Below are 13,272 nucleotides of genomic sequence, written 5' to 3' on the forward strand. Positions count from 1 at the left end.
CCCATGATTCTTCTCAACTCGCTACGTGCAGTACAAGACCTCATGGAGAAGAAGGGGGCGATCTACTCTGACAGGGCCGGATTAACACTATGGGAAGACGTGTAAATCACTTTGCGTCGCTGTATCCGTGAACGTACATTCAAAGTCGCTCTAGATACGATTTCAAACCTGTCACAGCATTCATGAATGCCGATGAGGACTGGCGGGAGCACAGGAAGTGGCTGCAAGCCGCCCTCGAGACAGAACGAGCCTTGACTGGATTACATACAACACTGAAAAGCAGCGTTGACAAGCTGATCATCAAACTGCTCGATTCTCCGAATGCGTTCTTCGCCCATGTGCAGAGGTTAGATTAAATTGCTTCATATCTTACCCAACTAGCTTATCTCTTCTCTTCTAGATATACAAGCGACCTCACACTTGATTTAGCTTACGGTATGGACGAGCTAACGGCAGATGAGGCCTACAGCAGGACGGCTGAAGATGCGGTTCATGCCATCGCCCACTCTGATTCCATAGTCGCGTCACTTGTAGACTCCTTCCCGATCTGTACGTACATCCGACACACTATTGGGGCTGGGCTCACAATATTCCGTGCACGCAGTGAAGTATATCCTTGCATGGATGCCCGGGGCAGCATACAACCGAGATGCGGCAAAGGCAAGACACGTGATACGTCAGATGCTGGATGTACCGTGTTAAAGTTCGTCCGAGACCCGAAGCGAGAACGATCAACGAAGATATATCGCGTTTGTCTGAGCTCTGTCAAACGCGTAAGGAACGTACAGGACGGCTCGCGCAAAGTCTGCAAGGTACTACAAGCATGGCCAAATACGGTGGCATGCGCTCGCCACAATCTCAAGTTCCAACATACTGTTTGATCTGCTGCTCAAGAATATTGTGAGCGTCATTCGGCGACTTGCCTTGGCTTCGTCTGACATTTGACACACAGACATCTGGAGTGTACAAGCCTTCGTTCGCTTCAGCGTTGATTGAAGCAAAATCTGATAATGGACAACTTCTGCCACGAGTCGCGTATAACATCAAGGGCGCTGCTGCCACTTTATACGTCGGTAGGTGCACTTCGTGTTTGTTTGGGAGCGTACCTGACATGTCACCGCATAGCCGGTGCCGAGACAGTAGGCATAACATGTATGAGTCTAAGGAATGTTGATAGTTCTGACTATGGCGCTGCGCAGAGTGCAGTCGTACTCTTGACCTTCGTTTTGGCTATGACGCTCTACCCTGAAATATTGCAGAAAGTACAGCAGGAAATCGATGCTGTCGTCGGTATCGAGAGACTTCCCGAGTTCCGTGACAGGAAGAAGTTGCGCTACCTTGAATGCGTGCTGTTAGAAGTGTATCGGTGCGACAATACACTACCTGATGCAACTCGATACTAACCCCAAAACAGCTGGGGCCCTCCCACACACTTAGGTACGTTGGCTTGCATTTACAGCAGCATAAGTCTTGACATTCCCTTTCAGGTGTTCCTCACTCTCTAACACAAGACGACAATTATAAAGGCTACTTCCTTCCGAAGGGGTCGACTGTGATTTCTAACATTTGGTGAGACTCATCTTGAACCACTCCTGCTCTTATCTCATGTACTGCCAGGGCTATCTCACGCGATCCGTCTATATACCCTGATCCGGATGCGTTCCGACCTGAGAGATTTGAGGAAATGGACGCCGAGAAAGTCAAGGCATCGCATCCAAAAATGTATGTATTTGGGTTCGGCAGGCGGTGAGTCGCTATGTGCTTGCAGCTGAACACCATATCCGCTTACATAGTGAATATGTTCCTGTTCGTAGCATCTGTCCCGGCCGTCACCTAGCGGAGATGAGCTTTTGGCTGGCGGCAGCGACCATCCTAGCCACGCTGGACATCCACAAGGCCCGTGATGGAAAGAACATAGAGCCTACAGTATCTTTTATAACTGGCATGACCAGGTACATCTTCGATACCTCAATATATGGCCTACACTAACTGGATATCTTCTCAGATGTCCGCAAGAGTTTGTTTGCAGCATTCGCCCGCGAAACCAGACCGTTGTCGAGCTCATAGGTCAGGAAGATGCACGCTAATTTACATAATGATGAACGCGAGTAGCCAGCTGTCCGTGTCGACCCCAATGTATCAGACCTTTTTAATATAACCTTTGGCCTCTGCCAGCTCTGCCGCTCCGCCAGATACCTACGAGTCATGCGCAGATAATGCGGATCCGATGACTCGAGCCGTCCCCTGTGCCCGGTTATGCGTACCCAACTTGTGCTATGTGTCCGATGTCAACAGACCCCGTCAACGTGATGATGTTTATTTCCTGTAATGTTCCGTGTGTGAGTGGAGCGATAGCTGTTCAATAACTCGTGTACGTAGAGCAGCCAATCACAGTAAGACGCAACGGTCTGGTGCCCTTCAAAGCCGGTGGATATAGAGTGCGCTGAAAACTCGCCTTGTTCTGCTTAGCTACCTTTCTCTTCAGAGGAGCAGTGTCGACAAGCTCATCGCTGGACTGGCGACTTCTCCGGATTCTGAGTCTCATCAAGAGGTACATTCCACCTCCCAGAGACTGTCTAGCTGAGTCCTATCTTTTTATACGCAAGCAATCTCACCTTGAATACTCTCTAGATTAATCGTTTGTGTTCCACGGAAGACAAGTTCACTTCTCTAGCGGAAGCAGCAATGGAGGCTATTTACAGTCAGGAAGCTTCGTTGCATCTTCCCTCGACTTTTTCCCTTTCCGTGAGTTCTTATATCCAAATATAAATGTCTCTAGCTACTTAATTCCCAATAGCTCGATACATTCCAGGCTGTATTCCTGGGATTAGTTTCAAACGCCTTGCCTCCCGTATCAGACGTGCGACCCGCCAAATGATTGGGCTCCCTTTCGTCACCGTGCGCAAGAACTCGGTAGGAGGCTTTGGGTGCTGTACTAAAATGTGCGCCGACTGAGCGCTCTATAGGATTCTGGGATGTCCAAACCCGGCGCTAGGCAATTACCTGAACTCGTGTCCTCGAAATACTAATTGGCTGACCAAAACCTGATTCCAGTTGTCTCCCATTGGCTCGTTCAGAATGATGTATATCGAGATTATTTCATACCTCAACGGGTCTGCCATTTCACTAAATAATTGGTGAGAGCCTATTGTGTCCTTCATCACTGGCAGCACAAGGTACGATGTCCCCTGAAGAACTTCACAAGCTTGAGTGTAACTAGTATTTCCAGTTTCCCCCGGGAGCTTGCATTCAGGACACATCCGCGTTCCTCCCTCGCAGCGGAGCGCGCAGCGCAGTTTGATCTGGCTGAATCCCATCCATAAGCACTTATCTCCGACCAGGTGGCCGGATTGATACCTTTTAGCAAGACGACGTTTGTTTGTACCGCACATCATGCTGTTTTGAACCTGGTGTCTGAGCGCCAACTCGCAATTCCCACCCGCCGATGTCGAGAGGCATGCAGAATAATCTTGTCTCCTGCCAAGAGCAGTCTGCTTCCTCCAAACCTCCGGACTTCGTCCGTGAACGATGGATCAGCCCGGCATTTGCCGAGTCATACATAAGCGCTGAACTTATCCCCTTCCATCATATCCCTCGATATGCGCGCGTGCGCACCTGGACGAGATCCTACACAACAGTTAAGTGATAACCATTGTGACTGAAAGAATCGACTAACTATATGTGTATATAAAGATGAATAAAATAGCCCCACTATTTGCATGACCCTGAGTTCTTTCTTCTAGTCATGGAGCTCCCCTGAGCATCTCCATCGAATTGACAATCCCGTGCGTTTCTTTGAGATGTATAGAACAATTATGCGTCCAAAAACATAAACAGATATTCTAAGCGTCTAGTCTGAAGCCAACTTCTGGAAGTCCTGAGAATGATGCACTCAGCGCAACCCGAGGCAGCTTGTAATCTGCGACAAAGGCGGGACAGAAGCTGCGGCAAGACATGGCGGCAGCGCAGTCACGTCCATTTTTCAAGGCGACTCTGTTGCCCCGTCGCGTGGTGCATAGAGTTGATTTGCGTTACGGCACACCGACTTCGCAGAACCTAGTGCTGTATGTTGGAGAGGCCGGACTTCGATGCTTCAATTCGGCCTGCCCGTCGGATCTCACAGGAAAGGCTTTCGTAGTTAGAGTTCTGCCAAAGACAAGGTGCGTACTCTTGGAGACAGCTTTGCTGTGAGCGAACGTCTCCATCTGATGATCATTCTCGTACTTGGAAGCGCCCTCCACCAGTGGCTGCGGACTTCATGAGAGATCACGTCTATCTTGAGCAGACAACGGGCGGCGAAGTGTCGTGTTTTTATGTCGTGTGCGAACACGGTATATATTGAAATATATAAGCCCAATCATGACCGGTCACCTACCGACGGTATCTTTGGAAAGCTCTGGGATCAGCTATCATGGCTTTGAGTGTCCTAGAATTCACGAGAACTCCTAACGTGATGGTTTTGATCCTCTCTCTCCTCTCATGCTTTTTTTGTATTCGGTGGAGCCAACGGAAGCAGAAGCAGTATCCACCTGGTCCAACGCCCATCCCATTCATAGGAAACTTCCATCAAATGCCTATCGAGAATCAACCGGAGACATTTACGAAATGGGCACACACATATGGTATGTATTCACATCCTGCTGGCCTATCTCCTATGTCTTTCAACTCTCCGACTGTAGGCGAGATTGTCTATGTTCACCTCTTCAACAAGACTTTCGTTTTCCTCAACTCTCTGCGTGCAACGCAGGATCTAATGGTTAAGAAGGGCACTATATATTCTGATCGGCCAACATTTGTAATGTGGGACGATGTGTGAGTTGCGGCCCCTTGCCGATTGACACCTTAATCTAATCGATGTTCCAAAGCTACAACCTCAAACCTGTGACGACGTCTCTCAAGATGAATGGCGATTGGAGAGAGCATCGCAGATGGATGCAGTCCGCTCTCGAGACAGACAAGGCTCTACTTGGGCTGCATCCGCTCATACGCAGCAGTGTTGACAAGCTGCTCGTGAAGCTTTTGAACTCTCCTGACGCCTTCTTCACACATGTGCGAAGGTCATGCCTGACGAAGTGACTATTTGTTCATCGAAGCTGACTTCAGACGGCCGCAGGTACTCAAGCGACCTCACCCTAGACATTGCCTACGGGATGGACAACTTGACGAATGACGACCACTTTAATAGTACCGCTCAGAAAGCGGCGGACGCCATCGTTCACGGAGCCACAGTTGCCGCATTGGTTGAATTCCTTCCCATCCGTACGTGTGTCATATCTGATTCTTGCTGGAATTGGAGTATTGAGCTCTTGCGAACAGTCACATATATCCCCGCATGGATGCCTGGTACCATTTACAATCAAGACGTAGTGAAAGGAAGACATAATGTACGTCAGCTTCTGGACGTACCGTTCAGTTTGCTTGTCAAGAAGATTGTGAGCACAGCGTTAGAGCACCTTGGTATTTCTTTTGCTGAACAGACTCAATGTAGATATCCGGAACGTACAGGCCTTCCTTCGCGTCAGCACTCATTGAAGCGAAGTCTGAGAATGGCCAATTGTCATCATGGGCGGAAAGCCATATTAAGGGCGCTTCAGCAACGCTGTATGCTGGTATGTGGCCACTTCTTACGTGGTTATGTTTTTCTACTCACATATACACCCTAGCCGGTTCCGAGACGGTGCGAACATATACTTTGCGCCTTGATATTGCGAAAGGCTGAGTGCTATAGAGTGCCGCTGTACTCTTGACCCTCATTTTGACAATGGTCCTTCACCCGGACGTATTAGAGAAGGTGCACAATGAGATAACCTCCGTCATTGGATCAGATCGGCTTCCCGAGTTTGGCGACAGGAAATTGCTGCCATATGTTGAACATGTGCTCATGGAAGTACTGCGGTAAATAAGTATAGAGTCACCACCTGTGGTCAGACATTCACATTGTCATAGCTGGAACCCCCCTGTGCCGCTGGGTGTCCCTCATTGTCTTGCCCAAGATGATATATACAACGGCTATTTCCTTCCGAAGGGAGCAAGCGTCATATCAAATATCTGGTGAGAATGATCGCTATTTACCTACAATCAAAATTGATTTCCTGTAGGGCCATCTCGCGCGACCCGTCTATTTATCCTGATCCCGACGCATTCCGGCCCGAGAGATTTGAGGAGATGGATGCAGAGACACTCGAGATGTATGACCCTAGAAAATATGTGTTCGGCTTCGGAAGACGGTGAGCAATATTACCATTGATTGACTGTCCTATGGCTCACTTTCTACGGTCATGCACATCCAACTGCCGTAGTATTTGCACTGGCCGTTACGTGGCTGATTTGAGTATTTGGCTCGCGGCAGTCAACATACTGGCGACAATGGATATCAAGAAGGCGCGGGATACTTTTGGTGCTGAGATTGAGCCTGAATTCTCGTTCGTTACCGCCTTGACCAGGTATGTCTAATTTCGAGTATGTGGATGATACTCGTATTCATGATGACTCTATCCTAGGTATCCAAGAGAATTTATCTGTAGCATCCGCCCACAAGCTCCAGCGGCTGCAGAACTCATCATTGCGAAATCTCATTAGTTCGCTTTCAGCTTTGTCTCTTTCTCGCTATTGCCAAGATTGGCATTTTCCTCAATGTTTGGGTACGTACAGTACGTATGCACAGAATTAAATGCACAAAAGTCCTGTCACAAAGTTCCCGCTAATCTCACCGGTCGTCCTTCGCTGGATATTGCCACGGCTTTCTCATGCATGATCGCGGACTCTTTTGACTGTCGGATCGAGGCACCGACGCTATTGCCTCGCGGGTTACGGTTACATTGGATTCGTCCACATAGCAACCAAACAGCTATCAGGTGCCCGAGTCCGGTTGACAGGCATCTCACGGGAAGCGCAACTGTGATCAGATTTTCAAAGACTGGTGGTTGTTGATAATCCCGTTCATGGCTCAATCAAAGGAGTACATCAAAACATGATAATGCTCGTAGACTAAACGCTGGAATTTGCAGACCCTGAAGTCTCGTGCGACGTGTTCCCCTACACTGATAGTGGCGTACTTTCGGCTCATCTCGGTCTCATATGCTCGGGTAAGTGCCGTCCACATCACTGCGGAAGCGCAGACCGACAATGCTTCCCTGATCGTGTCAGCTGCAAAGCGCCAGCACGATTGTATATGGAGTATGTGTATCTCCCGTTCTCTGTTCTTTCAATTTGTCTCATATGCGCCTTGCCCTCAAACGTGCACGGTATGCAGCTTATAAGCTCCGTAAGTAGCGCATTCGGATCCTGATCTCTGGCTTTGACTCGTTGAGACGTCGTGGACTCATATCTCAGGCTTTTCTCGTCATCATCATCGATTGATCTGAATAGCTATGCTCACAAGCGATTGACACCTGAACCGGACAGAGTAGACCACACCCTGACGGCCCTTGAGAACAGATATCACCATGCCAGTCTCAGCATCCCACACACGCGTGTCGCAGTCGGCACTCCCGGAAGCGAGCTGTGTGCCGTCGGGAGAGAACGTGACAACCATGACGAGGGCCGTGAGCAGAAATTGCTGCCGGCCACTCTCCACGTCCCATCCCCGCACTGTGAAGTCGACTGACCCGGATGCGAGTTTCTTGCCACCCGGAGAGAACGCAAGCGTGTCAATGAAGCCGTCGTGATTGTTCAGCGCGACAGTCTTCTCGCCTGCAACTACGTTCCATAAGATGATCGAGCGAGGGAACCAGAGGCAATCAGCGAGCTGTCTGGTGAGGACGCGAGTGCGCATATGGTGGCCGTATGTCCTTTCAGTGTCCTTTTAGTTCCGTGATACGACCTCCGGCAGCGGCCGTTTGAGGAGTACGCCAATGCGCACACGCTGCCGCAATGAGCGTCTGCGCCAAGACCCAGGAGCATACCGTGCCGCACAACAAGCGTCCTCTCGAGTTTCTCGGCGATATCGGTTTCTGGTGGTGGTACCGGTTGTGTGTTGGGATCGCGGTGCTTTTGTACCTGCTCGTCGGTCACTGCCTACTCCGCGTTTTCTGCTGCCGCCAGGGCCGCAGTCGCATGAAGAGCTTCAAATGAAAGTATGCCAACTAAATGTATGGTCTTATATATATGTGATACGTAGACACGCGTATGGGTTACGTTTGTCCGCGTTCACCTCAGTAGTGGGCTGGACGCGGCGCAAGGATGCCACTATATCATCACAAATCTCCTCATCCTATAGTTGCTATTAGCGGCATCGTCGGCAATTATGAGACTAGGCTGACTTTACAGGCGACGTCTGCCTCAGAGTGCTTTGAATCATCAATACGTGCCCTCATCGGGAATGATAGTATTACTTACCTCGAGGATATGGCTCAAGGCGTGGTTTACAAGGCCTCTTACTCCTTGTATATGGGGTCGTCCGCGGCTTTCGTCGCATTAAACAGGCGGTAGAATGCCCCATGGCGGATGTAGCCCACATTCCCGACGAGGACCTCGCCATACTCTGTAGGTTCAGGCGATCATAGCGGTGGACCTTCACCGTAGCGGAGGAGTTGGGAGACATGCTCGAAGGCCAGGTTTGAGTAGCTGGCTGCGAGATGTCTTAGATGCCAACATGAGGCTACGAAGCGCTGTGGTATGTGGGCGGCTATGCGCGGAATTCACGGCCTCGACTACACGATGACTAGCGGGTGGCAAGATGTTTGTGAGGCGGTGTAGTCCTTCCTTAGCTACTAATATCGTGGGTCTTGTGCTGTGCGGCGATACGCAGGTCCTAGACGATGTGACAGCAGACCCGGCATGTGAGGGGGCAGGGGAAGTGGGAAGTGATCATTTTTGTAGGGTCTGCGGGTCAAATGAGGCAAGATTCTGGAGAGACGAGCTGAAGGAGATCTGGAGAAGGTCAGCACCGAGCCCAGTCGAGGGTGGAGGGGACGGGTCAACGATAAGGTAAATCCCAGGGGTCGGCAGGGAGAATTGGGACAAGCACGTGACCGCGTCGCGCCTAGACTCCCGAGCGTCAACCTCTTTTATATGATGTATCTAGATTCCTCAAAGCGACTCACTCTAGATGTGCAGTGGGCCAATGCGCAAGAAGTCTACGAGGGTCACTGTCAATACTGCTTTCAGTCTCGAGTCATGAATTGACTTACTACATACCGATGGTCACACTCTTGAAGTTGTCTGAAGGATATACTACTCTTCACTCCATCCAGGACATGCTTTGTTCGCGCGATAAAACGTGAGGATGATGGCTAGCCGAAATATTCGTAGGATGCACAAGCCAGCCAGGAAATGCCGACAAGTCTACGTGTATCTCAGTCACACGCATGGTCGTATGCTAGAGTTAGTTGGTGCATTGCTAAATGTACGTAGCACTCTTAAGGAACTACGGGATGCTGGTGACGCGCTCTCCTTTTGCGAATTTCTAATTGAGACATTTCTTGTCATGCAGATGCTCCAAGAGGAAGTCAACCACGAGGGTCTTTCCTAGCTTGTGAGTGAGTATGAACGCGTACACAGCGCTCCAAAATACTGCTTCGTGTTGATTTTGGGTGGGTTTGCAGCTCCTGTAAGACGACGGCGATTACGGTTGCCCAACATTCAACCTTTCATGACTGGCGGCGCCAGGAATGATTCCCAGAGAGAGAGAGAGTTTCACAAGTCGTTTAACTGTGAGTGGGTGCCTGCACTGCTTGATGCTGCAATTATGATGCAAAAACACCCTGTGTCTCCGAATATATACCACATGAAACTCTCAGCTTTGCCAGCTACCGAATACATCTTGGCAATGGAGCGTCGTCACGGTAGATGCACTAGAGGTGTGTTTTATCATGTAGTTGCAAGTGCCTCCGCCTCCTGGTGGCTCACAGCATTTCTCTAAGAAGACAGAGTATACTTGCAAGGGGAGCGGGCACATCGCTGAGACCCATCTACAGATGTAGTCAGATACATTGCGAAACTCGCTCGCGTACTTGTGTCCGCGAGTCGCGCAAATTTGCTCATGGTACGTTCAGTCATTGGATCCTCAACTCTAAAAATCTTGAATCCTGCGAACGCTTAGCACTGCAATCCACATCATGAAAGTTTCCACCAAGTCGAGTACGAGTCTACCATAATGCACATAAGCGACCACATCTCTGCCCATCGCTCTCAATCCGCATCGCCCCGCTCCTTTCTGCAACACGGTGTCAAGGTCGCTGCCGAGTAAGAGTACTTTGCGAGGTGCTTCCGCTGAGTAAGTACACCTCACATTTCGTGCCACGTTTCCTGAAATACCCCTTTCCGCGGCTTCCACACGCGACATCCCGTCTTGACCTATCGATATGGAGATTCCATCTATCATGGCGTTTGCACGCACCGGATGCGGCAATATGTATCATGAGGCGTTATACCGCCGGGAACCACTTTGTTTCATGACAAACGTGGGATTCAAATGATCAATATATCAATCCGATGCGCGACCGAGTTGGTGGTAGGACAGAAGTCAAGCACACGTGTGGCGTGCACAAGTCGCCAGAAGACTACGGCACTACATCTACGCAGCATTTGGGAAGGCTGCTGGTCTTCTAGTGGCTCCGCTGGAGGCTTCTGATCAAGACACTGAAGATATGCTGAGCAAATAGCAAGCAGGTTCGTTGAATACCTGTGGACCCCGTTCCTTTGTGGGTATCTATGGACTTCCATTCCTTGGGACACCAGGAAGTGTAGCGGAGGCCAATGGCCCCAGAAGTCACAGGTGTAATCATATTACTCCTCCACAGAGAAGCGCTTGTCTGAGTCGGGTGCAGTCGGGCATGTGCTTGATAACTAGTATCGCCTAGTACGAAGCTGACTCAACTGCGTATCGGCAGTGTACTATGTTTGTCACTCGTTCTAGGCTACCAGGGCAACTATACGTGACAATCGCAAGAAACGGGGAGCGCGCGCAACATTTGAATGAAACATGAGGACAGTCGTATCTCAGCGGCATTGATCGGTTGTACCCACACTGTATAACAAGCGCATCGACTAGTCATCGCATCTGTGCCCCTGAAATACTGTCAAATGATACACAGTCGAAGTCTTCGCCTGATCGATTGATAAGGAACTAGTCACAGTCCGATTTGTTGAATCGCATTCACCCAGCTCCACTGTAAGACTATAACACCCGAGATCTCTGACGTATACCCTCTCGAAGGGTCAAATGCACGAAATAAAAAAATCCTGATTGAGCAATGTGGTCACGGCTTCGTCCCGGGGATATTCCGTATTGGGGACATTTCAATTTTCCTGCTAGACATGTTCAGTATGTTGAAGAGCTTACTACACTACTCTGGACGAAATGTGCTGCAGTAAGGTACCCAGGCCGTCAAGTCTCGGTTGTGTTGTGCAGACAGAAACTCCTCCAAGCTGAATCACCACGTCAAGCTTCTCAATTTCAAACTCCGTAAAACTAAGAAGCTATGACCACTTGAAGCTCGAGAACTGGTCTTAGAGATTATGCCTGGTGTGCTTACAGGCTGTTGTAATATCTTAGAGATTATGCCTGGTGTGCTTACAGGCTGTTGTAATAACGGGAAAACGGTCGACAAGCGCGTGAGTTCACGGGCGTGACGATGCCTGTAAGGAACAATCGCGCACGGTACGTATATCGCGAGCGATCAATTTATGCTATCGCGCCCGTTCCTGACCGCGTGCTTCATTAACTGAAATAATTCTTGATATGTCACAGAGTCCTATCAGGGTGATTCCCCAAAGTGCCCATAATCAACCTGCAAGCGTTCTTGAAGTTCGAGTACGTCACCTCGAACAATGAGGCGCCACATAAATGCACACCAACATTCTGCGGAAGCAATTGACGGGCATTTCCGACGTTTCCGACGTTTCCGACGATCTTCCCGTACTAGAATCAACTTGATGCCCTTTAACCGTATTTGACACATTTTCTTTTGCCCAGGGCAATTTGATATTCAGCAGCTAAAGCGGATCTATGGCACCTCAAGTTTGTGACTGCAATGCTTTGCTTGCGTCAACGGTCGAAGTGATCGAGACAGGTGAGTCCCCGTCACCAGTGGTTATGCATATTTGAGGTTTACATCTCAGGAGACAGCTTTTATCGTCACAGGAATTACTGAATCCAAGGCGATGTACAGTCCAACTCCGCTGGATTCCGCTACCTACATAGTCTCTGTTCACACGAGGCCAGAACGAAGTGAAAGCTTTACTGGTGCAATTCGCGAAATACCCCCTTCGATCGAGGTGAGGAAGGCGTGATAATAAGTATGCGGCTTTCGGGTCGCTTCCCAATGTGATTTACCCCTGAAACTCAAGATGGGAGCTGTTACTGCTTCGAGACGTCCCCCTTGGCAAATGTACGTGCTTCTATCTTGGGGACACAGGCTCACTCATGGCGAGAACAACTTTCTCACACCGAGTGCTCGGCCCATCGGAACCAAATGAATCTAACCTCAGAGAAATTTCAAATGGTCCTGTGATGTTTCGGACACCAGCGCAGTGCATATATAAACCGAGTTACGCATGACATGAGCTCACAACTTACACACCCATGATGCCTGGGATCCTCGCATCGAGCGGAACACCTGAAGCGGCGGTCGTGTTACTATCCCTCCTCACATGCTATCTGTGTACTCGATGGACTCACAGAAAGTACGAGGCATATCCGCCTGGTCCAACACCTATGCCATTCTTTGGGAATCTCCATCAGCTGCCTTTCAAGGATCAACACGAAACATTCAGAGAGTGGGCACATACGTATGGTATGCGTTTGCATCGTGCCGCGAGGGATACTGTGCGCTGATGGCATTCCTTTCTCCACCAGGGGAAGTTGTCTATGCCCAAATATTCAGGAAGCCCATGATTCTTCTCAACTCGCTACGTGCAGTACAAGACCTCATGGAGAAGAAGGGGGCGATCTACTCTGACAGGGCCGGATTAACACTATGGGAAGACGTGTAAATCACTTTGCGTCGCTGTATCCGTGAACGTACATTCAAAGTCGCTCTAGATACGATTTCAAACCTGTCACAGCATTCATGAATGCCGATGAGGACTGGCGGGAGCACAGGAAGTGGCTGCAAGCCGCCCTCGAGACAGAACGAGCCTTGACTGGATTACATACAACACTGAAAAGCAGCGTTGACAAGCTGATCATCAAACTGCTCGATTCTCCGAATGCGTTCTTCGCCCATGTGCAGAGGTTAGATTAAATTGCTTCATATCTTACCCAACTAGCTTATCTCTTCTCTTCTAGATATACAAGCGACCTCACACTTGATTTAGCCTACGGTATGG

At 49.6% G+C, this 13,272-nt stretch overlaps 5 protein-coding genes across 5 annotated transcripts in view; 4 read left to right on the forward strand and 1 right to left on the reverse strand.

Annotated features, from left to right (window-relative positions):
• Positions 1-2,878, forward strand: part of POSPLADRAFT_1152492 (hypothetical protein) — a gene marked incomplete at both ends in the record, with an annotated part of 3,903 nt that extends 1,025 nt beyond the window's left edge. The window contains 14 exons of the mRNA XM_024486660.1: positions 155-346; positions 401-703; positions 789-900; positions 953-1,073; positions 1,126-1,366; positions 1,415-1,437; positions 1,488-1,569; positions 1,618-1,734; positions 1,794-1,952; positions 2,006-2,067; positions 2,380-2,438; positions 2,486-2,551; positions 2,632-2,745; positions 2,798-2,878. Of these exons, the coding sequence (XP_024335453.1) occupies positions 155-346; positions 401-703; positions 789-900; positions 953-1,073; positions 1,126-1,366; positions 1,415-1,437; positions 1,488-1,569; positions 1,618-1,734; positions 1,794-1,952; positions 2,006-2,067; positions 2,380-2,438; positions 2,486-2,551; positions 2,632-2,745; positions 2,798-2,878 (1,732 nt within the window). The remainder of the gene's footprint in view (positions 1-154; positions 347-400; positions 704-788; positions 901-952; positions 1,074-1,125; positions 1,367-1,414; positions 1,438-1,487; positions 1,570-1,617; positions 1,735-1,793; positions 1,953-2,005; positions 2,068-2,379; positions 2,439-2,485; positions 2,552-2,631; positions 2,746-2,797) is intronic.
• Positions 2,879-4,453: 1,575 nt separating this feature from the next.
• Positions 4,454-6,579, forward strand: POSPLADRAFT_1152541 (hypothetical protein; the record flags this gene model as incomplete). Its single annotated transcript, XM_024486666.1, has 12 exons — positions 4,454-4,622; positions 4,680-4,812; positions 4,866-5,057; positions 5,114-5,259; positions 5,317-5,432; positions 5,489-5,609; positions 5,664-5,677; positions 5,729-5,895; positions 5,947-6,051; positions 6,099-6,227; positions 6,300-6,443; positions 6,501-6,579. 12 exons carry the CDS (start codon positions 4,454-4,456, stop codon positions 6,577-6,579), a joined length of 1,515 nt encoding a protein of 504 aa, XP_024335454.1.
• Positions 6,580-7,348: 769 nt separating this feature from the next.
• On the reverse strand, positions 7,349-7,774 carry POSPLADRAFT_1060554 (hypothetical protein; the record flags this gene model as incomplete). Its single annotated transcript, XM_024481278.1, has 1 exon — positions 7,349-7,774. The coding sequence occupies one exon, from the start codon at positions 7,772-7,774 to the stop codon at positions 7,349-7,351; it is 426 nt and encodes a 141-aa protein (XP_024335455.1).
• A 664-nt stretch (positions 7,775-8,438) lies between these two features.
• POSPLADRAFT_1036253 (hypothetical protein) lies at positions 8,439-10,189 on the forward strand (the record flags this gene model as incomplete). The annotated part of the gene is made up of 10 exons (XM_024477135.1): positions 8,439-8,484; positions 8,524-8,555; positions 8,750-8,928; positions 9,058-9,085; positions 9,253-9,346; positions 9,434-9,475; positions 9,546-9,653; positions 9,741-9,800; positions 9,918-9,985; positions 10,043-10,189. The coding sequence occupies 10 exons, from the start codon at positions 8,439-8,441 to the stop codon at positions 10,187-10,189; spliced, it is 804 nt and encodes a 267-aa protein (XP_024335456.1).
• A 2,340-nt stretch (positions 10,190-12,529) lies between these two features.
• POSPLADRAFT_1153463 (hypothetical protein) overlaps positions 12,530-13,272 on the forward strand; it is a gene marked incomplete at both ends in the record, with an annotated part of 3,573 nt that continues 2,830 nt past the window's right edge. The window contains 2 exons of the mRNA XM_024486746.1: positions 12,530-12,737; positions 12,800-12,932. Of these exons, the coding sequence (XP_024335457.1) occupies positions 12,530-12,737; positions 12,800-12,932 (341 nt within the window). The remainder of the gene's footprint in view (positions 12,738-12,799; positions 12,933-13,272) is intronic.

Source organism: Postia placenta, assembly GCF_002117355.1.
Source record: "Postia placenta MAD-698-R-SB12 unplaced genomic scaffold POSPLAscaffold_14, whole genome shotgun sequence".
Taxonomy (NCBI): Eukaryota; Fungi; Basidiomycota; class Agaricomycetes; order Polyporales; family Adustoporiaceae; genus Rhodonia; species Rhodonia placenta.